At 53.1% G+C, this 23,765-nt stretch overlaps 1 protein-coding gene and 1 long non-coding RNA gene across 2 annotated transcripts; both read right to left on the bottom strand.

The window, feature by feature from the left end:
* Positions 1-992: 992 nt before the first annotated feature.
* On the bottom strand, positions 993-15,018 carry NFKBIE (NFKB inhibitor epsilon). Its single transcript, XM_071428585.1, has 6 exons — positions 14,064-15,018; positions 3,716-3,818; positions 2,599-2,830; positions 2,338-2,426; positions 1,811-2,059; positions 993-1,490 (listed from the first exon to the last, which is right to left on the bottom strand). The coding sequence occupies exons 1-6, from the start codon at positions 14,420-14,422 to the stop codon at positions 1,425-1,427; spliced, it is 1,098 nt and encodes a 365-aa protein (XP_071284686.1). The 5' UTR covers positions 14,423-15,018; the 3' UTR covers positions 993-1,424.
* A 404-nt stretch (positions 15,019-15,422) lies between these two features.
* On the bottom strand, positions 15,423-23,636 carry LOC139590817 (uncharacterized). The gene is made up of 2 exons (XR_011679444.1): positions 23,413-23,636; positions 15,423-22,148 (listed from the first exon to the last, which is right to left on the bottom strand). It is a non-coding gene; the product is annotated as an uncharacterized lncRNA (long non-coding RNA).
* Positions 23,637-23,765: the final 129 nt, after the last annotated feature.

Here is a 23,765-nt window from a genome sequence, read left to right as displayed (position 1 = left end):
CACCATCCCACACTGCCCTGCAGCATAGGTCATCTCTTCTTTGGGCAGCCTGGAAGTGCCTCGTGTCCCTTGTGAAAGATGTCCTTGAAACAACCCCATGGGTTTGCAGCAGGGTTGAGGCCCTGCCAGAAGGTGAGAGGCAAAGATTCAAAAGAAACAGAGCAATGCAGCCCTGGACTCCAGAGGAAACCATGCAAGGTCCGGAGGCCTGGGGGGTCCTTATGTTGCTTTCCTGGCAGCATTCCCTTACAAGAAGGGAGGAAGAAGACAAGACCTAACTCTAGAGCATCCTGGTCGATTGCACCATCCAGTATTTGTCCCAAACAATAGCAGCTGCTCCCAGCAACAAGTGAGGAATTTTCCTGGCTGAGATTGGGCAAGTCATTTGTGCCTCCATTCCCACAGCACCTTTGGCTGATTTCCTAATGCATTGCATGTGCTCCTCTGGCTGGAGAAGTAAGTGGCAGGGAAGGGTGGTGAGCTGAACAACAGAAGGGATGGGAAGATAATGCTGCCACCTCTTCCACTTTCAGCCTGGGAGGATCTAAAACCCAGGGAAAACCCATACCCTAAGTTTTTTAACCCCCTTCCAAGGTAGGAGAGGAGGCAGGATCTTCCTGTCCTCTGTGAGAGAGGAAATGACAACACAGTAAAGCAGCAAGGCATAAGGAACAATGGCAGAAGCAGGGATCCACAACCTGGTCTTCAGCATCTCCTGTGCTCTTTCTCCAGGCCTGGAGGCAGATATTTGGCAAGACAGCATGGGAATAGAGCACCTTGCTGGGATCCCCAGCCTCCCCCAAGCACTAGAAAGGCTCTGCAAGAGGGGAAGGCCCTGTGCTCCCACTCACCCTCTGCGGTGTGAAGGACTGAGGGAGCAGGCAGACTGGGGAAAGCCCTGTAGCCCTCGTGTCCCCAAGCCCCCGCGGTGATGCACAGCCTCCTGTGACACTGTGGGGTGTGCGGTGGGTTAGATCACATGAGACCGCTGGTGCCCACAGCAACAACAAACATTTATTGGAGTGAGTGTTGACTCTCCTCACCCCACACTTATTCTGATGGTGCCAGACAATGCTCTGTCCTGCCTACAGTGTGAGAATGAGTCCTCTCCTGCTCCTTCCCTGTGTATGCTGGAGATCCCCACAAGTCAGACCCATGGCAGGGAGGAGAAATTCAGTCCTGCTGCAGTGCAGAGATTCTAAAAGAAGAGCCTCCCCTGTGTAGTGCTCATAATGCCACCTTCTTCCATCTGGGAAGGCAGCCTGAGGCAAACGAAACTTTTCCAAAGAGGGGAGGGGCAGTGGGATAAGTCTCCCAAAGTGTCTCTGCTCCCACTGAAACGCAGGCAGGCAAGATCCTAGTGGGCAGCAGGGCAGCAGCACAGAGGAAGGAGGCAGCCCAATGGGCCAAAGGAGTCCATCTGCTCATTCAGAGCACACAACAGGCTTCCCTGAGATCTTCAGGTCGTCGAAGGGCAGCAAGGCAAGGAGCTGCAAAGACCAAGGGTATGGACATGTAAGCATCCAGGGCTGTGTCTCCACCAAGCTGGGGTAGGGGCCCAAATCTTCCCCCCACCCAGTCCTCCAGCCTCCCACATCACCAGGGAAGTGCCAAGAAGCCCTATCTAGGCTTTTCCTCGGGCTCAAGGCAAAAGGCAGTTATCCCACACATCACAGAGCCAATGCTTACAACATATAGGGAAGGATAGGGACAGCTGGAAACGCCTCCTAGGAGAGTCCCTCTAATCATCCGACTCCTGCACCCCCTAACACACTTGCAGAGCCACAGGCTTCCTCCCACAGGGACTCACATCATCATTGCCATCAGCCAGGTCCTGAGCTGTCTCATTCTCCATGTTCCTCAGCAGGGTGTCAGCCCCGGAGTGTGAGAGGATGGCGGCAATGGCAGCATCCCTGCGGCCCACGGCCAGGTGGAGCGGAGTGCACCCGTTGTACATCTGGGCATCCACGTAGGCCCCATGGTGCAGCAGGAACTGCACAGCCCTACGGTTGTGGCACTCCACAGCCAGGTGCAACGGGGTCTTCCCGCTCGTGCCCTCCTGCAACCCACAGATCACAAGGGTGTGGGTGGGGGGTCCCCTCAGATGGGCCCTGCAGTACCCACCCACACCCCCTTGACTGGGTGCAGAGGGCAGTCCCCACCCTGATTGCTGTCACATCACCCAACAACCTTCTCAAGGAACTTTACTCTCTGCTCCCTCAAAATTCAATGCTCCCAAGCCTCACAGCAGTGCCTGCCCCAGGGCTGAAGGGAGTGCCCAAAGGAAAGACCCACCGTCCCAGCCTTTACAAAACATCACACCATGCCCAGTCTTACCCGAACATCAATGTTGGCACCACTCTCCAGCAGCAGAGACATCATAGGGATGTTCCCTTTCAAGGTACTGATGTGCAGACAGGCCAAGCCTGTGATGGGGAGGCAGAAAAGAGAGCCACAGTCAGCCCAGACCACCCTGGGCCACACCAATCCCAGCCGCATTCCCATTCTGCTGTCCTCCTGGATCCCCGCATACACATCTCATGGTCTCTGCCCTAATCTGGCCACCAGCTCTGCCACTGTGCTGCCCCCAGGTCTCACCTTGCCAGTTCTGGAGCTGCAGGTCCTGGTGGTGACCACGGGGCTGAGCTGTGCCATCCGGCGTGGCTGTGCCCTCCAGCAGCTGCTGGGCACACTGCAGGTGCTGCTGCTCGCAGGCCAAGTGCAGCGGGGTGTTGCCATTACGGTCCTGCAGCCCGGGGTTCACTCCCTTGTGGATCAGCGCCTGGATCACGCTGGGCTGCTCCAGGTACACAGCCAGGTGGAGCGGGGTCTGGAGAGAAATTAGAGAGGGGAGAGATGTCACCCAAGGGGTCCTCAGCTGGGTAATAAGTGATATAGACTTCATGATTTATAGAAGGTTGTTTTTTTTTTTTTATTTATTAAGAAACCCATGCTTTTATAGACAGTTATGATAGAGCTGGACCTAACTGGTCCTCTAATTAAAATACTATCACTATTGGTTAATTAAGAAACTGCCCTTTGGTAAACAAATCTCTATAACACATTCAACATGTTCACAATACTAGGTGTAGTAAGTTAAGAATTGTTTCTCATTCTTTTCTCTGATCTTCTCACATCCTTTCCCAGAACGATGCCTGGGAAAGTTGTGTTTCTCTCTGTGGCCAGAGAGCTGTTGCCACAGGGGAGGATGCCCTTAGGATGGGAGGTATGCTGAGCCCCACCAGTCTCAGGAGCCAGCCTGGCAGCCAGAGCTGACTGCCACGCAGGACACCGCCATCCCTGTGGTGACATTACATGTGGCTGGCACTGTGGCTGGCACTGGCGGGGTCACACAGCTTGCTGCTCTCCTGCACTTCAGCTCACGGATCACCCATGGAAACATCTCATTCTCCCAAGTTATCTACCCTGCCACATTCAAGCCATGCTTCTTCCATGGCTGTCTGCAATGTCCTGGGGCCTTGCAAAGAAACTCTTCACCCCACAGTGCTGGGAGCTGTCACACTTCTCTCTCAGGGTATCTCCACCTCCCTTATTCCCCTCCCTGCAAAGAGGCTGCACACATGGGACCTTCACCATGCTCTGGGGGGAGCAGGTGTGGGCTCCTGGGGAAGGGACAGATGGATTGAGCAGCTATCCAGGGAACAGCCTGTGGCATTTCTCTTCCTCCTATCTTCTTCCTATCACAACAGCATACCTGGAAAAGATCATTTTGGATCTCCAGCACCTCCCTGGGTAGCTGAGCGATGCAGCAGAGTGCTACAGCTGGGACACAGTGGATAATGGCCAGATGAAGCAACCTAGAGAGGGTTAATGGTTACAGGAGAGAAAAAAAAGAGAAATAAGTCCCGAGTGCCATGCTCAGGAGCAGAGATCCTTCCCTCCTGCATGAAGGAATAATCTCCCCACTTCCTCCAGTCTCCTTCCCTCCAGCTTGGAGGTACTCCATCTTGCCCTCTCCCTGGGGAAGCTCAGCAGAGGGCCAAGGCAGGAACATGGTCTGAGGCTCCACATGGCAGTCCTTCACTCTGATCCCCACGGGGAACAGACCCTCCTGTCCCTGCTAAGCAACACAGGGTCCTCCCTCAGATCTCACAGCATGTGTAGAGTTTCAGTCTGGCACTGCCCAAAGCCAGGACTCCAAGCCTTTGGTGGAGGTCCAAAGAGCCTGGGATGTCTTTCCCAGAGTCCAGGAGCTGGGTTTGGTGGCTGTGGAGAGAGGTCTGGGCTCTGGCAGCTACCCGGGGAATTCCAGTTCCCTCCTGCCAGCTGCACACTGTACTTCTGCTTTCCCCTCCACAAAGGCAAACAGCCAAAGCTGGGCAGGAGCCCAGGGCTGGTCCAAGATCACCTGCATGGCACAGTCCATATGGCAGGCGATCTGCCAGTCCCACACTGATTTCCTCTTCTCTCCCCCACATCCTTCCCTTTCAGCACTGCCATGGCAGGGCTGGCATGCAGCCCGCCAGCACAGAGGGACACCAAAGATGCAGCAGTCAGAGCTTGGTGGCAAGCAGGGAGCTCTGGTCCCCAGGACTGTGGTCTCCAGAGCTATGGGGTGGCCAGGCACCCGAGTCCCCCAGCCCAAGGACAGGTCTGATTTCCAGACAGCCCCTGCACAGTCAGAAGAGAAGCGAGAGCAGAACAGAGGCAGCGCTGAGAGGGAATTTCCAGCCTCCCCTGCCCCCCCCGCACTGTAGGGCCCATCCTCCCACCAGAGGGCAGCCCCCACAGGCCAAACCTGGCCACTGTGGTAGCAGGCAGCATCTCCCACTCTGCACAGCACAGCAGGCATGAGCTCAGCTCCTGACCCTCACCACTGCACTAGAGGCCCTGGGTGGCCTCTGTCTCCGGAAGGAACCAGCTCCAAATTAAAGGCTGGGCTCTGCCACCCATGCTGCTTTGATGGGGACTGACAGGGCCAAGAGATGGAGGGTGAGAGCTGTGCCAGCCCTGGCAAGACACCCCACTCTCCAGACAGCCCAGCTTTGGGATGCCACCTGCAATGTGGGCATGGAGAGCATCCCTCCACAGGCAGGAGAACAGCACCTGGCCCTAAAGAACTGCAGACAAGAAGTGGGGCTGGGGCTGTCTTTTTGCCAGTTGCACTGGGACATGAATGTGCTGAGAAGCTCAGAGGCCAGTCCCCAAGAATGTCTTTTAGTGACCTCCTCCCAAGTCCTGCTTGAAGATCAAGCCAGCATCTGGGACCCCAGGCATCTTCAGCTGAAACCTGATTTTGAAGGCAAAATACATTCTACAGTTTCTAAAGGCCAGTTCCTCTCCACCTGCTGCCAGGGACAGGCTGTGCCCAACAGGAGAGGCTTTGTCCCCGGGGAAGCCCCAGGTTATGTTGCAGCAGGGAATTCCCCGCTGGAGGGGGAGGCCACCCATACTTGCTTGCCTCTGCACAGCCATGGGGTGCCCCCTCACTGCCAGCACTCCCAGGGCAGGGGAAGGGGCTGCAAGCAGGGACCATGGGCAGAGTCTGGCCACCCTCCATGGACCATGAGGCAGAGCACAGCCAAGGGGCCCACCCCAGGAACAAGGCAACCAGCCGTAAGGACAGCACTCCCCTCGTCAGGCTTTTACTGACCTAGCTTAGGTATGATCTGAGCAGGGAGGTTCCCTGCTGGGTTTGGCATCAGTCCCTGTGGTAGCACCTCAGCTGAGGTGTCCTTTGGATACTTGCAGGGACAGCCCCTGTTTCTCCAAACCTGCTCCCAGGCACCACATCCGGGAAGAGGCTGCAGGATCTGCCTTCTTCAGGTACAGCTGAGTTAAGACTGCTCAAATAAGGGGCTTTCCACGGCAATTCAGCTTGAACTTTAAACCGCTGGTGCTTTCGCTTTCCAGAGCCTCGCTGGGCTCCCAGGGGAGAGAGCGGCACTCATGCTTGTGTCCCACGGCAGACAGCCCTGGTGCCCCAGGAATCCCCCGGGCCCCTCTGCCACTACCCACGCCACACTGCACTGTCATGTGGGGACAAGTGGGGCGGTCACCCGGGGGAGATGGAAACCCCCGAGCAGCCTCTGCCACTGCCAGCACCTCACTTGTCTGGCTTGGCTGCCTTTGCAGCTCAACAAGGCTCAGGGCTGGGCTGACATTGAGCTAGTTTGGGCATCCCTGCTGCAGAGGCAACAGGGGTGACCATTCCCCTGGGCAGAGCTCCGGCTTTCACCTCCAGCTGGGATGTGCCTGCTTTGAAGGATTGCTTTCCCCCTCCCCCTTCCTTCTCCACCCGGATGCAGCCTCCTCCTGGGCTTTCATTTCTGCATTCGTTCCCGCCTTTCCTCATTATCAGCCCTCAACTTCCTGAAATGGCTGCAAGAACCTGAGCTTCTTGGGGGAATCATCACAAGGCCAGTGGGCTGGGAGGAGCTCACCATGAGCACATGTGCACTGAGGCATTCTGTGCCACCAGCAGTGCTGCCAGCCAGGAACTGGGATTGTCTCCTCACTCAGGGAACCTCTTACACCCAGGAGACCCGAGGGGCAGGCATCGTGCCAATCTCCACTTTTTTCCACCTGTCTCTGTGTCACAGCAGCCGCGTGGTCCAGCTGCTGATGGGCTGCTGTGTGCTGGCACATGGTGTGCCAGAGCCAGGGCATGGCAATGGAGAGACCCACTCACTGCCAGAACCTCTCCGTGCCCAGCCACAGCAGTGTGCCCTTGCCAGAACAAGCCCTCCACCCTGCCATACTCAGATACTTGCTCATCCCGGGCTGCCTGCACATCTCCCCCTGCTTTCCTCCACTTGCCTGCCCCCTCCCTCCCATGCTCTTGCCTGCAGTGCTCCTGGCTGCAGCCCCAGGGGTGGGTGTCCAGCAGAACTGTCAGAAAGGGCAACAGGGAGTTTTGAAAAGGGCACAGGATGGAGGAGCTGTGAGCAAGGGAAACACAGCAGGAGCACAGACTGCTGGGTTCATTCTCAGCTTTTCCACTTGCTCACCAACTCCGTCCTGGCATAAGGGGACTCAACACTCTGAATCACAAAGGCACGGGACATCCCCGGCACAAAGTGATCTACCCCTGCAGCAGAGAGGCTGGGGCTATCCCTGGGGATATCCCAGGGAAATGAACTTGCCATGCCCAAAGTGATCCTAGCTTAGGCACAGGAAAGTATCTATTTCCACAGTGCTGTCCATCTCCAACTTCTGAGTGACCTTAAGTGTCCAGTAGGAAGTTTCCACACATGAGGACTGGAGGCAGGAGAAGAGCGTAAGGAGTGACACCCAGCTCTGTCACACAAGCAGAACAGATGAAGTCTCACCAGTTCTCTGGCTATCCTTTTCCATCTCTCTAGAAAAGGAGCTGACCATGCAGATCCCTCCATCTGTAGAGCAAGACACCTTGTCCACAAAGTAGCCTCACCCTTCACCATATCACCCCAGAAGCACCTTAATCAGGAGATCCAGCATTCAACTGAATTTGCTTTGAAAAGTTCTTTCCCTCTCTAGATAAGGTCCCTGCCTGCAGCAGGAACAGCTCATTCCCAGCTCCTTGTTTTGGCTGAGTGGAGCAGTAGATCATGCAAACAATTCACATAAGAGAAACTTGTTCAGGGGAGGAAATGGCCCAGCAGCAATAGAAAAGAGAAAAGGGAGGAGGAAAAGAGCAGGGGAATTCCATGCTTACCCTACTCTCCTGTTCCAGCCCTGTAACCTGCACTGCTAACCGCTTCCTCAGCCACCAGCATGAACCTCTGCCAGTGGCTTAGCAAGCACAGCTCATCCTACCCTGCAGCCCTGAACCAGCCCAGCCTGGCTCCCTTCCTTCCTCCCCACATACCAGTGCAATGCTGCCCTGCTCCATAGAGCTGCTCCAGCTGCCCTCTGGCAGCTCCAAGTGAGCAGTGGATCTCAGCTGCCTTATCCCACCTTCTGTGTTCCTGCCCTGCAGGTTTCATCACCCCTTCCCTGGGAAAGGCAATCCTTGAATTTGAGTGGAGGGGGGTTTGGGATGGGACTGGAGGGAGGTTGCAGCTAGAGGGATGCAAAGCCCTTTCAGCCACGTTGGGTTCAGCATTCCTAATCTCAAGTCTGGGCAGCAGCTGCTTCCCATCCTGTTGCTCCTAGGGCCAGTGAGGGAACTGGCAGGTGAGCAGAGGAGACAGTCTCACCTTTCCTGGGGTGCTCTGCAGAGGGTCTGGTCTGAGTGCTTGAGGATGAGGGAAGCTGGAGGCTGACTGGCAGGAGAGGCAGAAGGGTTGTGGGCACCCTGTTTTTCGGTGAGGTAGGGACAAGAAGGTACCCTGACCTCACAACCTCTAGATTCTGCACCCACACATTTGAGAGTTTTGCTCCATTTCTGAGCAGATGGTGGCTCTGGGATTGCAGAAGCACTACACATCAGATGCATGTGGGCTGTTCCCTGCAAAACAAGGGGCCTGTCCGACACTACTGTCTAGGCACAGATGGGCCAAGCCAGAAAACAGGTCAGCCCATCCAAGCAGGGGCCAGTCACCATCAGAGAATCATGATGAACAACTTCAATAAAAGCAGCAAACATCCCAAAAAGTCCATTGACTGTGGACAGTCCATTTCAAACAGAGCAAACTCACACCTGACTCCTTGGGAGGCAAATACATTCTACAGTTTCTGTACACAAAGAGCTATCTTGAGGTCAGAAGAGCCTCTTACAAGAGGAAAGTGCCTGGACTTTGACAGAGCCTGTACAACACACCCTAGCAATCATTTACAACCCCACAGATATCCTCACTGTCTCAGGATTTTCTTTCAATGAGGCATGAGCTGTGGGTCTAAGATGCCTCAGGGCCCCCCTTCAGCTCTGGATGTGCCCCAGTCAGAGGGGCTTCCCAGCTCTGTGACATGGAGAGCATCCCACGCAGCCCACTGATAGGCACACAAGCACCCTCACAGCTCACAGCCCACAAGCTCTTCCTACAGTCATGTCTGACTCCTCATTCTTCACATTATACTAAAAAAAACCCAGACTCAAGCCAATAAAAAATAACAAATTTTGTGTTTAATTAGCTGAGCTCAACCCTGTCCCAGCAGCAGTCAAGCCTGCCTGCAGAGTGCAAGGACCTGAAGCCCTTTGCACCTTGGCTGATCTGTTACAGCCAGGCTTCTGCATCCCAGGACACGGAAATTTCCAGCCATTCTTTCCTTTCCTCTGTGCTGAAGTTCCCTGTGTTTGTCCCCAGCTCTGAGGCAAACCTAGGCAGGTGGAAAGTTTGAAGAAACTTCCTCCAGGCCAGGCTGAAGTCATCCAAACAGGGAAAAAAGCCTCTTGCATGCAGGAGCTCAGAAGGCTGCCAGGACTTACCCACTTTACGCCAAGGCTGTATGTGTGTGACCCCTGCAGCAGCCAGAAACTTCTGGGGCATTCCAAGGCAACTTGTGCAGAGCTGCCTGGCCTTGCTTAGAGGGACACCAAGCTCTCCTGTTTACCAAACTCCTGAGCACACACAGAGGAAGAGCTGAGAGTTCAGGGACAGGGAGCTGGACACAGGAAAACGTCCCTCCTGGCAGACCCATGTTAGGGCTCACTTTCTCTAATGCCCCACAATTGGCAACATGCTAGGGAATAACTTGGGATGGACTTGAATCCTGGCAGTCAAGCAAGGTTTCTGAAGACCCTCTGGTAAAACCAAGAGCATCTCCACTTTCCATTAACTATGGCCATCCCACTGCTGGGCAGCTGGCAACAGTCCAGCAAAGCAGGGGGACTCCCAGCCTGACCAGCAACAAGGTGTGCTCCCTGCATCTGACTTCTTTAATCCTTCTCCTAAAACTGCGTCTCTCCACTCCTCTGTTTCTTTTTCCTTCCCTCCCTTTCTTTTATCTTTGATGTCACACTCTGAGCACTCCCTCAGGTGCACAGGGGTTTTGCAACACCTTTGTACAGCAGGGCAAGCAGTGAGAAAGCAGCCAAACTGGAGCAGACAACCTGAATGGGAACAACCTCTATTCCCCTGATCAAGGAAGATCTCCAGCCCAAGACCACATGACTGGAGAGGGTTATGATTGGCACATGGCAATGAATGGTTAGAAGTGGCTCTTGGCCCCTTGAAGATGAGCCTCATGCTCAGTGACAGCCCGTGCAGGCAAGGGAGGCCCCTTCACTACCATCATGTGAAGAGTTCAGAACATCATCTCCCATGGGGCCCTGATTTTACTCGATTAACTGTCCCCAAGCCCGCGTTACGGCATTTCAGCCCACGAGTCACTGGCACGTGATTTCTTATCAGCAGATGGGGCACCACTTGTCTCTGGTGGAAGGAGGAAGTCAGGCTTCCTCTGCTCCCCTCCCTCCCTGAAACACACACCCAACCAAAACCACGCAGTCCCATTTTCCATCTCAAGGAGGCCTAGGTCTTCCTTCTGTCATCGAGCTGGGGTCCCTCAACCTTCACCCCTGCAGAGGTGCTGCACTGCTTTGCATACAGAGCCCCATGCAGAAGACAGTCACTCTCCTGCAGAGGCACAGTCCCCAGCCTCTCCATCACCATGACATCAGGTACAATGGTAGAAAGCTGTGTGCGGCCCAAGGACCAGCAAGGGCAGGAAGGAAAACATGTTTTTAAGTTTAAGATAGACTATACAGTCCTAGAGAGAGGAAACTGTGCTTAACTTCACACTCTCATGAATCAACTCTACCTCTCCAGAGCTGGCAGAGGCTGACAACAGCCCAAGGAAATGGGGAGGTTTTCTCTTGTGCTGGAACAAAAACAGGTGATCCCTTCATACCCCATGAATTTCATTCATTTCACTTCCAAGGAGCTGGTCCCACACTCATCCTTTTCCCAGGACAGTGGAATTGTGCATCTGCCAGGTGAGGTTGGGAAGGACTTGGTTTCCTCAGTGAATCCTCACAAAGGCTGAGGTGGTCTGGAGGCTGGGGCACAAGAATAAATCTGCCTGCAGTCCCCTCAGAGGCAGCCAGGCCCACAGCTGGAAAGCCCCTCTCTTCACTTCCACACAGAGCAGTCCCATCAGGACCCAAGTCAGCAGAAAAGGAGTTTGTTTTCATGGAAGAGACAGATACTTGGAGTTGTAGGTCACAAGGAAAAGATGGATGTTTGGAGGAGACCATTTGAGTGCACAGGGTTTGTTCTCCACCTGCCCACACGATAAGCAGGATACAGATCACTGCCCAAAGTGCACCTACCATCTTCTGCTTGCCACCCCACTCCTCATGCTTGACTTCTCCTGCCCTCACAGCTGAGCCACACTCGTCTTGGGAACCGATGTGCCTTATTACTGCAGCTCTGACTTCCCTGAGGCAGAGGGGCTGCCAGTGGCACAAGGGAGCCATGAAGAGGATGACATTTGGGCAAATAATTCTTGGAAGGCAGCACCCACGCATTTCACTGACCATTATACCCCCGTCCTTCCTGTCAGCCAATTTCCTTCCTGCCAAAGTGAGACTCCTTCTAACTTTGGGCACAAGGAGAGACAGCTTTAGCCCCATTGCTTCATCCTGCTGGCTCTGACGCTCCTCTGCTGCGGAGGCAGGCAGGGAGGGAGGTATCCAAGCAGGATCCTGCTGACACTCCAACCGCCCAAGCATTGCTCTTCACCTCTGCCTCCACCTCCTGTTTTTACTCCACAAGTGCCAGGCTGACAAACACAGGCACACCTTGAGATGGCACAGTGGGTAAGTCTGAGGGAGTTATGGACAGTGAGGATTTTCCTTAGATGTAGAGGCAAGACTTTTGCCAACTCCCTTTGTGCAAGCCCAGTGCTCCTCTCAGCTCAGTACCAGCAAGGGCATCTGGGGAAACAGGAACTATTTAGGCAAAACAACCCCTGGACTTTTTGTATTTTCAAAATTACAATTACAGGAAAGTGTAGTTGCCCAAGTCTTCTGAAATATAATGATAGTATGATTTTAATTCTCTGCCTGGAGCTGTTTTGTGGCAGACATTTAAAAAAAGGCACACAGGGAAATATGCTGCTGACAGAGATGAAAAGAAGAAATGAAGATGGGTTTGTCTGGCTGGATGAAAGGGATGTAGCCTGTGGCCATCTGATCCCTTCTCTCTGGGGACATTCTGTCACTGGATGACCAATTGCACCATTGACTTTAGTATTACTATCAACCCTGACTTGTTTTCACATACAAAACCGGTGGCAGTTCAGTGAGTTCCTGGGTGCTCACAGTCCCCATCTGCATCGACCTGAGTGGTGGATGTTCAGCACTTCTAAATATAAATGCCACCTACCTCTGCCGCAGGGTCAGGAGGAGAGACAAGAATAGCGGAGGCACAAATCCACAGCCTCACCACTCTAACCAAAAGAATAGTTTTTTTTTTCCCAGCAGTGGGAGTAGATCCCAGGAAAGCCTGTCTCCTGTGTGGACATGGTGAGCCCAGAGCTGTACAACCAGCAGACCTACAGCTCCCTCCCTCCGTCTTAACAGATTTCCTGTTCTGAAATGCACTGTAAGGGAGAGAAAACAGAAGAGCAAAGGCAACCTTGAGAGCCTCTCCTGCCTACAGTAACCAAGGCACCACTGATTAATGTTTTCCTAGTTAATAAGATGTTTGCATTAGGTCTCTCCAAGCAAGTCTGACAGGCAAAGGGCTTCAAGCACCAAACAAGACAGCCTCAAGCACTAAAAGCATCTCCAAGCAGCTGCATCTGTGGGGCTCACTAATGAAACAGTAAGCGAGGAGCCCTGGGCACACCATGACAGACAAACCTGGGGGGAAGTGTTACTTCCACACCTCTGATTAAAAGATGCCTGGATCTCTTCATGGGCACCTTGGCTCTAGTGTTACAGCTGGGAAAACTGGCAAAGCTCCCCCATTTTGAGGAGCCACAGAACCAGCCTGTAGATAGGACAGGACTAGAGAGCCTGTCTGGGGAGTGTGGGAGGCTGGGTTTAGTGTAACTTTGCTTGCCATGAGACTTCAAGCCAATCCTCAGAACAGATCCCAGAGTCAGCATTAATGAACTAATTAGCAGATGCACAGATTCCTTCCTAACAGGGAAGTAAACACTCAGGCTGTCGCCCAGCTCATCTTCAGCTTCAATCCAGATGTGGTGTGCCAGGCAAGGACAGAGCTTTCTTGCTGCTCTCACTACTGCTTGATCATATCAGTGCCTCTAAGTTTCTCTTCCTCTTGCACCATTACTCAGTATTAAACTCTAGCCTGGTTTTGGGGCAAAGCTTCACCCTCAGCTGTGAGAACACTTCGCTCATGCCCTGTGTGTACACTCATGACGAAAACCTTCCATCGAGGGAATGCACAACAGGAAAAAATGCTGTGATTAGCTGAAGGTAATTACCAGAAGCCAAACCAAATAACTCTGGCGTGATGCCTCTGCCCTTGAGAGGGCTTTACGGATGTGGGAAGCCCCCCTCGTTAAGAGAAACACTTGTCTCTGTCACAGAAGCTCAGGAGGGCAACCCCACATCGGGATGTGCGTCACAACTCTGCCAAAACCCGTGGCTCTGCGGGTAAGTTGGCAAAGCAAGGCGATTCCCACCTGAGAACAAATAGTTCTTGGGTTGCTCGGTTGAGCAGCGTCTAACACAGCCATCGCAAGGTCTTGCCTTGCACGGCTAATCTTGTTTCAGGACTTGCTTACGTGCCCTCTCACGCAGCCAAGCCCTCCCCATTGTGGAGGAAACGTTGCATTCTCTGGGGAAGAGGCAGTGGGGGAGGCTTGACTTGCTCCCCCCTTTCTTCTAGTTGCTAGCAGCCCCATGGCAAGTGGAGCTGGGCTTCTATGGTGGGTCCATTCTGGGGTGCCTCTCTTCCTGCTCACTCCGCTGGACCTGGCTCAGATACCTCTCAGGGTGGCTCACACCTCAGGCGGGTGAGAGGGGTCACCCACCCAAACCAGGATGCCAAGCATCCACGCACAGCAAGGCAAGGCGGGAGGCTCTTAGGACAGGGGCCGGGGGAGACCTCAACAACACGGCTGAGCGGATGCTCCTCGGGGGAGGGCTGGAGACCGCGGCAAACACAGCCTGGCTTATCTCTAGGCTCCGGCTCCCCGCCGCTGCCAGGGAAGCAGCCCGGGGCCGGGGGACAATGGCTCGCAGCTCCCCGGGGGTCACTCACGTGTCTCCGTCCTCCGAAAGGTAGGTGAGGGCGTCCAGCTGCTGCCGGCTGAGCCCCTCGGGCCGGGGCGGCGGCTCCTCGGAGCGGTCCCCCGGAGCCCCCGGCAGCCCGGGCAGAGCCTCGGGCAGAGCCTCGGGCAGAGCCTCGGGCAGGGCGCCGGAGCCGTAGCTGGAATCCAGCCGCTCCTCGGCGGCGGCGGCCTCGGCGAGGGTCTCCTCGGGGGCGGCAGGGGGGCCCTCGGGCGCGGCGGGGGTCTCCCTGCCGCCCGGCAGCGAGCGCAGCGACTCGATACCCGAGTCGCACTGCCCGTCCTCGCCCTCCCAGCCCGCCGCTTCCTTGCCGCCCGCCGCCCGCGCCATGGCTCAGCGCCCGCCGTCCGCCCGGCCCGGCCCGGGTCCCGATCCCGGCCCCGCTGCCGGGGGGCTCATGGCCGGAAAGCCGGAGAGCGGCGGCCGGCGCAGGGTCTAAGGCGCCACAGCTCCGCCTCCGCCACCGCCTCCTGCCCCTGGCCGCACTGAGTCAGCCGCGCCCGACCCGCCCGCCCGGGATTCCCCCGCCGCGCCCCGCCCCGGCTCAACCAGGGGCTGCTGCTCCCGCTCTCTTGTCTGGGGGAGCGCAAGGGCACCGAGAGTGAGGAGGGACGGCGGCCACGGCAGCGGGGCCGGCATCGGGGTGCGCGGGGCAGGGAGGCGGCAGCGCTGCGCTGCCCTGGGCCGGGCGGTGCCCGCCGGTCTGTCCTCGGCCTGCCTCCCCCTGCCCGGCTGGTTCGGGTTCTTTAAATAGCAGGCAGGTCTGCCAGGGCAGGGAGCGGGACCTTGTCCAAGCAGGCGGTGTGTGGGTGAGGATGCTGCAGCCTGTGCAGGTGCTGGGTGAAGCCGCAGGCTCCGTGGGAAACAATATGGTGGATGTCACTTGCAGCAGAGGTGCAAACAAGGCGTTCGCCTTTCCCCTGTGCTACATCAAACTGTTCCACCCACCGAGACACCTTCTCATCTGTTCTGCCTTCACAGGGAAAGCCAGGACGTCACTGTAGCTGGCTGCACAAGCCTCTGGGTCCAGCCACTTGTCACCACCACTCTGTGGGACAAAGAGGAATCCTTTCAAAGCCCAGAGTGGCAATCAGGGCTCACACAAGAGCAGCCAAGACATAGAGATCAAAGCTGGGAATAGAAGGTCGAATGAAGGCCCAGCTCACTGCCTGTGAATGATTGACCAGACTGCATTTCAGTACTCTCTTCCCAATGCCAAAACTCCTATGGATCTGCATAGATGTCATGTAATTACTTTCCAGTGTCCCAAGCAGTGGGCTTTCCTCAAAAGACAAACTAGATAGCTCTGAACACAGCTGACACTTGAAAATCAGTTTCACCTTTTGCTTTTATTACTTGAGAGGACTTTCTGTCTCTGCAGGATGCCCATTCTTCCAGTTCATCTGAGCAGGATGGGAACAATCTCCTGCAAGGAAGCTTACCTGGGAAGAGCTTGGTGATGGATACTGGATGGACTCACAGGAACCACATACAGAGTGACAAATATTTCCCTATCCCACACTGCAGCTGTTGCTTTGGGTTTGTAGGAAGAAAGCTTTGGGGTGTGAGGGCGGCAGCAGGGAGATAGATAAGTCTCTTTGGGTGTCAATGACTTCCAGCCACAAGTTTTCTTGCCATGCTCAGGATCTGTTTCAGTGTCTCCAGTTGTGTCTCTGGCACTGTGTCACTGCAAGATTACAATTACTGAGGGAAAGGAGCTTCTCTCACGTCTGTCAGCTCTGTTCAGTGCAGTATGGGGATCTGGGCCATATATCCATGTCACTCCCTCTCACACCCTGGTGGTGGCTGCATCCCAGCTCCACCTGTAGCTGTTGTTCCTGATCCTCAGGCAGAATTGCTATTCTTTCAGCTTTCCATACCCAACTACTACTGGGTTATCCACCAGTTGCCTTCCTAAATGCCTTTGCTTTTTTCTCTAGTAACATACTAGATGCAGCTCCATCATGGAATGGTTCCTTGTACACTTTCCTTTGGATAAAGTGATCAAATCAACACAAATTTGTGTGGTGATACACAGAGATTTAATTTTTCTGTCAGCTAGTTGCAGCTTATCTTTGCATCAGGCATCAGTCACACCTTGATTATATTGTGATGTGCTGTTCCAGTTGGGAAATAGGTGTGGATCCTGATTCCAGGACTAGCACATGTCCAGGAACAGTTCAGCCAAAGCACAGAACCTGGAGTAGTAAGCCCTGAACCAGCTCTAGCAAAGAGGCAATTCAAGACCCACCACCAGGGACTCCACAGTCCAGTCCCTTGCAAGCTGTCTACACCTTTGGCTAGCAAGTAACCCCTGGAAGTGGCCTTCCTCTGCTGCTGATGTGAATTTATCTGGAGGTTGTGATCTTGCAGCTTCCTTGAAGTGAGCCTTGAACTCTTGTAGCTGGCCAGTGCTGTGGCAGGGCTGTGTTGCCATGGTCAGCTGCAGCCGAGGGGGGAGACCAAACGTGCCCCGTTGCCATCAGCTGTGCCCTCCAGGCATCCATGGCCAGCCACCCTCTGCTCTGACCTTTCAACTGCACCCACTAGCCCCCAGCTCAGGCACCATCTCCTGCCACCCCTCCTGTGACTGGGTGTGCTTCTATTAACCTTTCAGACAATTTTACTGGAAAGTCTGAAAGAGGAACTTGGCCACTTTGCCCCATTATTTGCCTTCTGTTACTCATTCTGTGAGGGTTGGGCTCCCTTTCATGCTGTCTTCCTAACAGAGAACTTTTCTGTCTGGCCGTGCAAGTTTTGGACTTCTATTATTTTTAGAGGCTTTAAATACTGAGAGATACACATATGCATAAATATTTATATATAATGTATTGAAGGCAATGGTAGAGGGATTAAAAATAATTAAATATAATGCGAGGCAAATCTCGATGTTCTGACTTATTTTTGAAGGTTTTAAAAAACGAAGCTCTGGTTCTTGGGTCTCTCCAGTCCCCTTTAATGTGTGTCACTTAAAATGGTTAAAACTGCGGGGAAAATCTAAAGAGGAAGGGATCTATTCCCACTAGAGGTCAGTGCCAGCACACGCTGTTCAAGGCAGCAGTGCTTTCCCACCACACCACGCTGCGAGGAGCATCAGGTCAGAACATGGACATGGGAAGCAATCCCCAGGCTACCCAGACCCCCGGGTATTGTCCCTGATAATGTCCTGTCCCCAAGCACTCTGACTGACTAAATTAAACGAAGGCCTGGCCTGGCACCAGCATCTTCTCTGTTCTTTGAGCTGTTAACTGGGTAAAATAAGTGAAATGCAGCTGAGAGAGATGGAGAAAGGCAAATTATACCCAGTCTGTGTCTGAGCTGAGAAAATATAATGGCCCTTTAATTACTGGCTGTGGTCCTGGCATTTGTAAGCAACATGGGTTACCTGAAATTGTGAGGAGCAGTTATTGCCACAATAATTCACACCAGGCAACGTGACTGCTGCTACCTTCCCCCCATGCAGACTGTCCACTGCACAGCTTTCATCCCACATGAGCACTGAGCTGCCCCATTCCCTGGGGATGCAGCCCTTTCCCTCATCCTCAGAATCAGAAATGCTGAGTCCATAAGAAAGGTGCTAGATCCTCATTTGAGGAAGCTCCTTCTGCATTCTCCCCACCAGAGATGTTGCTGGCACCCCAAGTAACAACCTGGACCTCTGTCTGGAGCTCCAGCTCCAGCTCAGAGAGCTCAGCCTTTGAGCTGGGCATTCAAGGGAAGCAGAAGCCCTGGAAGAGTGATGAAAGGTGCAGGAAAGACAACAGACTCTCTGCTCTGACTGTGGTTTCACATATCTGACAGCAAATCAGTTCTGTAGTGCACCAAACTGGGTCGCTTCACTTTCTGCCCCAATAAAGGAAAGGAGGAACACGACTTTTCGAGATTCTTTGCCCAGAAGCAAGGCCAAGCTTTCCAACAGAGCAATGCAATGCAGGTCCTCCTGGGGTACCCATTTTCTGGGGTAGTCAGCCCAGAAAGCAGTGGCTGCCCTCTCCTGGTAAGTCTGGCTGAAGTCACAGGGTTGCTTTGAATCGCTCCAGAGATGCTGCTCTGGGCATCTGCTTGCTATTTTAATATGGGATTATTTCCAGCCAGAATTTTTCTCCTTGCAGTCTATTGGATGCCTCTCATACTTCCATTGTGCACTCCTGGAATATATGGGAGCCATCGTGCCATAGTGGTGACACAACCCAGAGCAGATCAGGTTTGTCCACATGTGGTAGGTGGTCGGCAAGTTGCCCAGCAAACACCCTTCCTGAGAAGATTCCCACTGTTGCTCAGAGTCCCAGTGAACAGGGAAGTTTCTACCTCCTTCTGTTGTTCACTGTGTGTATGATGTGTAGGAAGCTGGACAAGAGGATTAGTTAATCCCTTAAATGGGGATCACACCTAATTCACTCCACTCTCAGCATTCACTTCCACAAACAGAAAGTGATTGGTATAAAGATGCACTAAAAATCCTCGACCTTACAAAGTGAGTGAACAAAACCCCATGATATTTTAACAAAACTTCATTCTAAATGATATCACTCTTGTGTAATTGCTGTCAGCCTGGTGGCTGCTGCAGCAACGCTCTCTGCTTGCATCTGGGCAAATGCACGGCTGATAGGACTTGCTATGTATTTATGTGTGTGTGTGCTCAGAGCTCTCCCAAAGGAGATGGCAGATGTGGTTATGAATGGGGAGGGAGTGGCAGATGGTCTTGGAGAACTGATAATAAAGCCATGCTTAAATAGATGGTGAAACTGTGCCCTAGGTGAGAAATCTTGTCACCTGGGGCTCTCTTTATAGCTAGTGATGAGACAGACTCACTTCAGAGGGTGGTTCTGATAACTTCTGTCTGGCCACATCACTCTAATGAAGAATGCTCCTCTCTCCCCATGGAATAGCTGTGGAAGACAGTGCTCCATCGCCGGGCTATCATTTATTCATGACTCTCTAAGTACAGTTCATCTGGCAGAGATTACCCAAGACAAAACAAAAACCTCAACCCACCCAAGCGTCCCTCAGCTCACCTTGCCAGAGAGCACAGGACAGATGCTGCCAGTGCTGCTCCTGGGCTTCAGCATTGCTGCACTGGACCTGATGGCTAGTAGAAGGGAGGATGTGTTAACTTTCATTTTTGAGTTGATTCTGCTTGAGCTGCTTTCTGCATCACCTCAGCCCCTCACTGCAGCCTTGCATCCCCACTAGCCCAGTCCTTGTCTCCTAGCAGTGCTGCAAGTGGCTAGGTATTACTCAGGCAAGCTCAGCTCTGCTCTCAGGAGAGTTAAACCTCCCAGCTGCCAGACTCAATTAGGGCTTGTGTCTCTCCACACTTGCATCAGAGTGAGTTGGGAACAGGCCTGGTGGAGCCACACTACTGAAAACAAGTGAGAACCCCGAGCAGGGGCAGGGAGAAAGGGGTGAGCAGGGTGGCAGGGAGGGGACATGGGGGTGAGTGAGCGGTTTGAAATATTCAGATGCTGAGCAGGAGCAGGTGGCCATCCCATTGGACAGAGCAGTTCTGACACCATGAAAAAGTGATGACCGCACATCACTTGATGGGTGATGGGGCACACAGAAAGTAGGATTGCAGCCATTCCCCAGGATCTTGGCCAGACTGACAGACCTGGCCAGACAGTGACCCCTAAGCATGTAGTGGATTTTAGCCCCTTCCCTAGGACAGCAACTTCCCTGCCGGCCAGGTCCATGGGGAGAGCTTGGTGGGACAGAGATGCTTCTCCAGGTCAGGGTACGTCAACTCCAACCCTTCAGTGTGGGGAAGGCAAACTGCAACAGAATCCCTATTTTCTGCTTTTAGGGAGGTGACTCCTGGGACTAGAGATAGACTGAATTCCCTGAGCCATTAGTTTCCATGGTTTATTCCTTTCTAGGGGTGATGGGCCAAAAATTTAAGTGAGAACAAAGCATTTGGCAAGGGAGGATTTGGCTCACTTTCCAGGCACTCGGGGCGGTTGCCACTGCTCTGGAGTTATATCGGACAAAATGTCCTGAGGACTGTCAAACAGCATCTGGGCAGTGCTGAATCCGCTTTTCATTTCTAGGGGGGATGTGAGGGAGGGCCCTGGGTATCCTGCTGGGCTACTGCAGAGAGGAAAGTGATTTAACCTGACCCAGAAACCTCTGTGGAGCCTCACAAAAGCTGTGATGATGACAAAATAGACTCTCATGAGTCTGGATGGAAAACAAACAAACTGGATACAGGCAGCCGTTGGAAAAGAAAGGATCAGAGCGGGGATCAAAGACTTTTCAATGACAGCAATTCTATTCAGTGAAATGTGCCCCAGAGCAGCAGCTACAAACCCACCTACTTTGTGAGGTTTGAGATTTTGAGTGTTTGGAGACTGCAGTCATGATGTGTACCCCTGCTAGTGACGCTAAACAGAAATGAGCTCTCCAGTCACCAATTAATGACCCCTGGGGTTTCCTTCCCACAATAAAAAAGCACACCTGAATCTCCTCCCAGCAGACATGAATTCTGAGTGCAGCAGATGAAAACACAACTAATGGCACACATTTCCTTGAGGAAAAATCTTGCAGAGGTATATGCACTCAGACAGTCAACACCACTGACCAGCAGTGGCAAAGGGATGTTGTTAACTGGAGCAAGAGGCGCATTCCTTTACCCACACTCCCCTTGTTGCATTAATAAGGAGTAATTTAATTGGAGTGACACATTCTGGAAGGCTCAGGCAGCCAGCACAAAGTATCCTTGAAATTTCTAAATTGAATAGGCATTAATTTCTGAGCATAGAAAATCCTGCATCCTAACACGAGGGGATTCTCTACCACACATCTTCTTAAGAGACAAAAAGCAGCACACCGCTAGGAATCACTGATTGCTTTGGAACAAAAGACTGGATCTTGATCACACTTGGTCTTTTGGAAAAAAATAAAGCTAAACACAGTGATATATATATCTATATGGTGCTGTGAAATCCATTTTTATATTCACGCTGCAAATACCAGCACAAGGATAGGTTATCTATGACCATCTGTTTTAAAATGCAGCCTCCATCAAAATTTTTTCTAGAAATTGAATGCAAATTTGCTGCATGGGTAAGAACTAATAACATATTTAAGCAGGAACTAAAGGCTATTTTCTGTAACTACCAGAGACAGAAGAGTGAGACCTTTTGCGGTTTGATGCATTATGGAAAGTGAACAAATCCTGCTAATATGATGTCATGCTTTATGCTTGCTTGGAACAGATATGAATGTCTCTGCAGGGTGGCAGATACAGGGTTTCTGGAGAACAAACCTATTGGTAAGGGCACTACCTCTACTTCAGTTGCTGTGTCTTCTTAAAAGCCGCCCTGCTTCTTTCAACCATTTTGTCACATCAGAAATGCCTCCATCCCAGAAATATCCCACTCTCCAACATGATTTTCCACTAGAGCATCCTGAAACCTACAGGAATAACTGTAGGTTTTTGTCTCTTGCCCCCAAGAACAGAAGGGTTGAGTGGATCAGGCAGTGTGTTGTAATTACAGCTTCTGGGTCCTCCCTGTGATCATGACACAGAACACAATCTTGGATGCTGTCCATCCTGCTTTAGTTTCTGAAAGGCCTAAGCATCATATATAGTCTTATTTCTCCCATTCCTGGGAGTCCTGCGCCCTTTGTTGCACATTTTCAGCCATGCCTTTGGGTACCTGCCCGAGGGTCTAAATCTGCCACGTGCCTCTGTTTTCCTCAGAAAGTGGCTGAGAACTTATACAACTCCAGTTCAGACAAAGCAGGGCACACAACCTCTTTTGTGCCACCTCATCTCAAAAATAGCACAGCTGGTGATGTGCTTGACAGCGTTGTCTCCAAGATATGCTGCCAGGACCAGTATCAAAGATGCCTGACACAAAAAACTCTACCTCTGGCTCACCAGTAGCCTCCGATTCCACCAGTGTAGGATAAATTGCACTGTGGGTAGCTCCATAAGGGTGGCAGCAGCCTGCTTCCCAAGGGTTAGTCCTAGAGGATAAAAAGCCCAGGATGGGCACATCAAAGGAAGCTCCTTAAGTCTGTGAAACTCCTTGCCACAGAATCCACAAAGCATCTACAAGTCCAAAATCAAAACAAATTCAAAAGTAAATGGACAAATTCCTTGGAGAAAAAGACACCATGGGCTATTAAATGCAAAGGCATAAACTTGTATCACCTCTCCCCCCTCTTCACTCTTCTGCTTTTCTCTTTTTGTGTGATATTCACATATTTGAGATAAAGCCAGTACTGTTCCTGGAGGGCGATCATCCCTCAGGCACTTTTTGGTCTAGCTGAGGTCACATCCTATAAAAAGCAGAAATGCATATAGGAATGCAAATTATTTTCAACTGTCTGTTAGTGTGCATGGAATAACATGCTGCTACAGGAACTGTGGCAGCTCTGGCCTTGTGCCTCTTTGCCTTCCTCTACCATGACACACATCCATGGGTGAGCTCTCCTCGGAGCATGGGATCCATCACGTGAGGGTGGGGCTGAAACCCTCAAGAGCCAAAGTCTGCCGGGATGATCGGGTAGGGGGTGTCTGAGTGGTAAGCAGTGAAATTCCAAGCAGGCTGCTCCTGCTTGCTGCTGTTCCCATGGAAACAGGGGAAAGGCGAGAGGAAACACATCCCCAGCCTCTTTTGAAGATGAGCTCCTTCAGCAGCACCCCCGGCCATCACATCTATTCCCATAAGAAGCAGGGGTTGGCAACTCCCCTCGGATGCATCTCCTTGAGTGAGACCATCAGGCCTACACACTGTTCCTTCCTCATCCCAGGCAACAGCAGACAAGGGCATGCCAATCATCCCATTGCCAAGGCTGAGCCTCAGAGCTCAGAAAAAGAGAAGAAGTTTCCAGCAAATTCTGCAGCTCATGCTTCTCCCCAGTTTGGATCTGGGGAAGCACCTACAGAGACACCTGATTTCCTGACTATGAAGGAAGCTGGGCTGTACCTATAATATCCAGGTCTTGACAAGTATGGACCCTTCCCAAACTCTGTGTGTGTCCCCCGTGTGAGTTTAGGTTGAGGGTCTGAAGAGACTTTTCCACTCATCTCTGTAACTAAGAATGTTAGCTCTGTGGAGATATAAACTGCAGTTGGCTCTGCAATAGCTAGCTGAGAACCTTTGGGCCCGGTGCAGATCACAGCAGGGAAGATCCTGCCCAACCTAAGGTTTTTCCGTGAGTGCCAGCATCAGCACTGACGGTCGGCACTACCCCACTTCCCCCGACCCGCTGGGGTGCCCACAGATTAGAAAAGCAGGCGGGGCACATGTAAAGTGCTCCCGGTTCTCCCGCTTCATCCCGAGGGAAAGAAAACTCACGGGACCCCTCACCTCTCCATCAGCTGGCCAGCTGGGACCGAAGACAGCCTGACGACCCCTCGGCGCGGCTGAGAGCAGGAGCTTTCCCCGACAGCGTCGGGCGGCAGCTGCGCTCCTGGTGGGGCTCGGGAGGGGCTTCTGCACCGGGCTCCCTCCCTCTCCGCTGCCGGCCGGCGCCTCAAGGTCACCCGCCGCTCCTCTCGGGCGGGCGCGGATCCCGCCGTGCCCCCATCCCCATCCCCATCCCCATCCCGTCCCGTCCCGTCCCGTCCCGTCCCATCCCATCCCATCCCATCCCCGTGCCGTTCCCCCCGCCTCCGCCGCGGCCCTCCCACCGCGGCTCTGCCCGCCCTCCGCCGCGTGTA

Source organism: Agelaius tricolor, unplaced genomic scaffold, assembly GCF_023055355.1.
Source record: "Agelaius tricolor isolate 1412-34295 unplaced genomic scaffold, bAgeTri1.0.p SCAF_1, whole genome shotgun sequence".
NCBI classification, from domain to species: domain Eukaryota; kingdom Metazoa; phylum Chordata; class Aves; order Passeriformes; family Icteridae; genus Agelaius; species Agelaius tricolor.
Note: the sequence above shows the minus strand (reverse complement) of the source record. Positions and strands in the feature narration are given on the sequence as shown.

Excerpts from the sequence above, each read along its gene's own strand:
- NFKBIE (XM_071428585.1), bottom strand. The coding sequence starts at position 14,422 with ATGGCGCGGGCGGCGGGCGGCAAGGAAGCGGCGGGCTGGGAGGGCGAG. Across the intron at positions 3,819-14,063 it reads CTTTCGGAGGACGGAGACAC|GTTGCTTCATCTGGCCATTA; the intron begins GTGAGTGACCCC and ends AACCCTCTCTAG. Across the intron at positions 1,491-1,810 it reads TGGCTGATGGCAATGATGAT|CTCCTTGCCTTGCTGCCCTT; the intron begins GTGAGTCCCTGT and ends TGGTCTTTGCAG.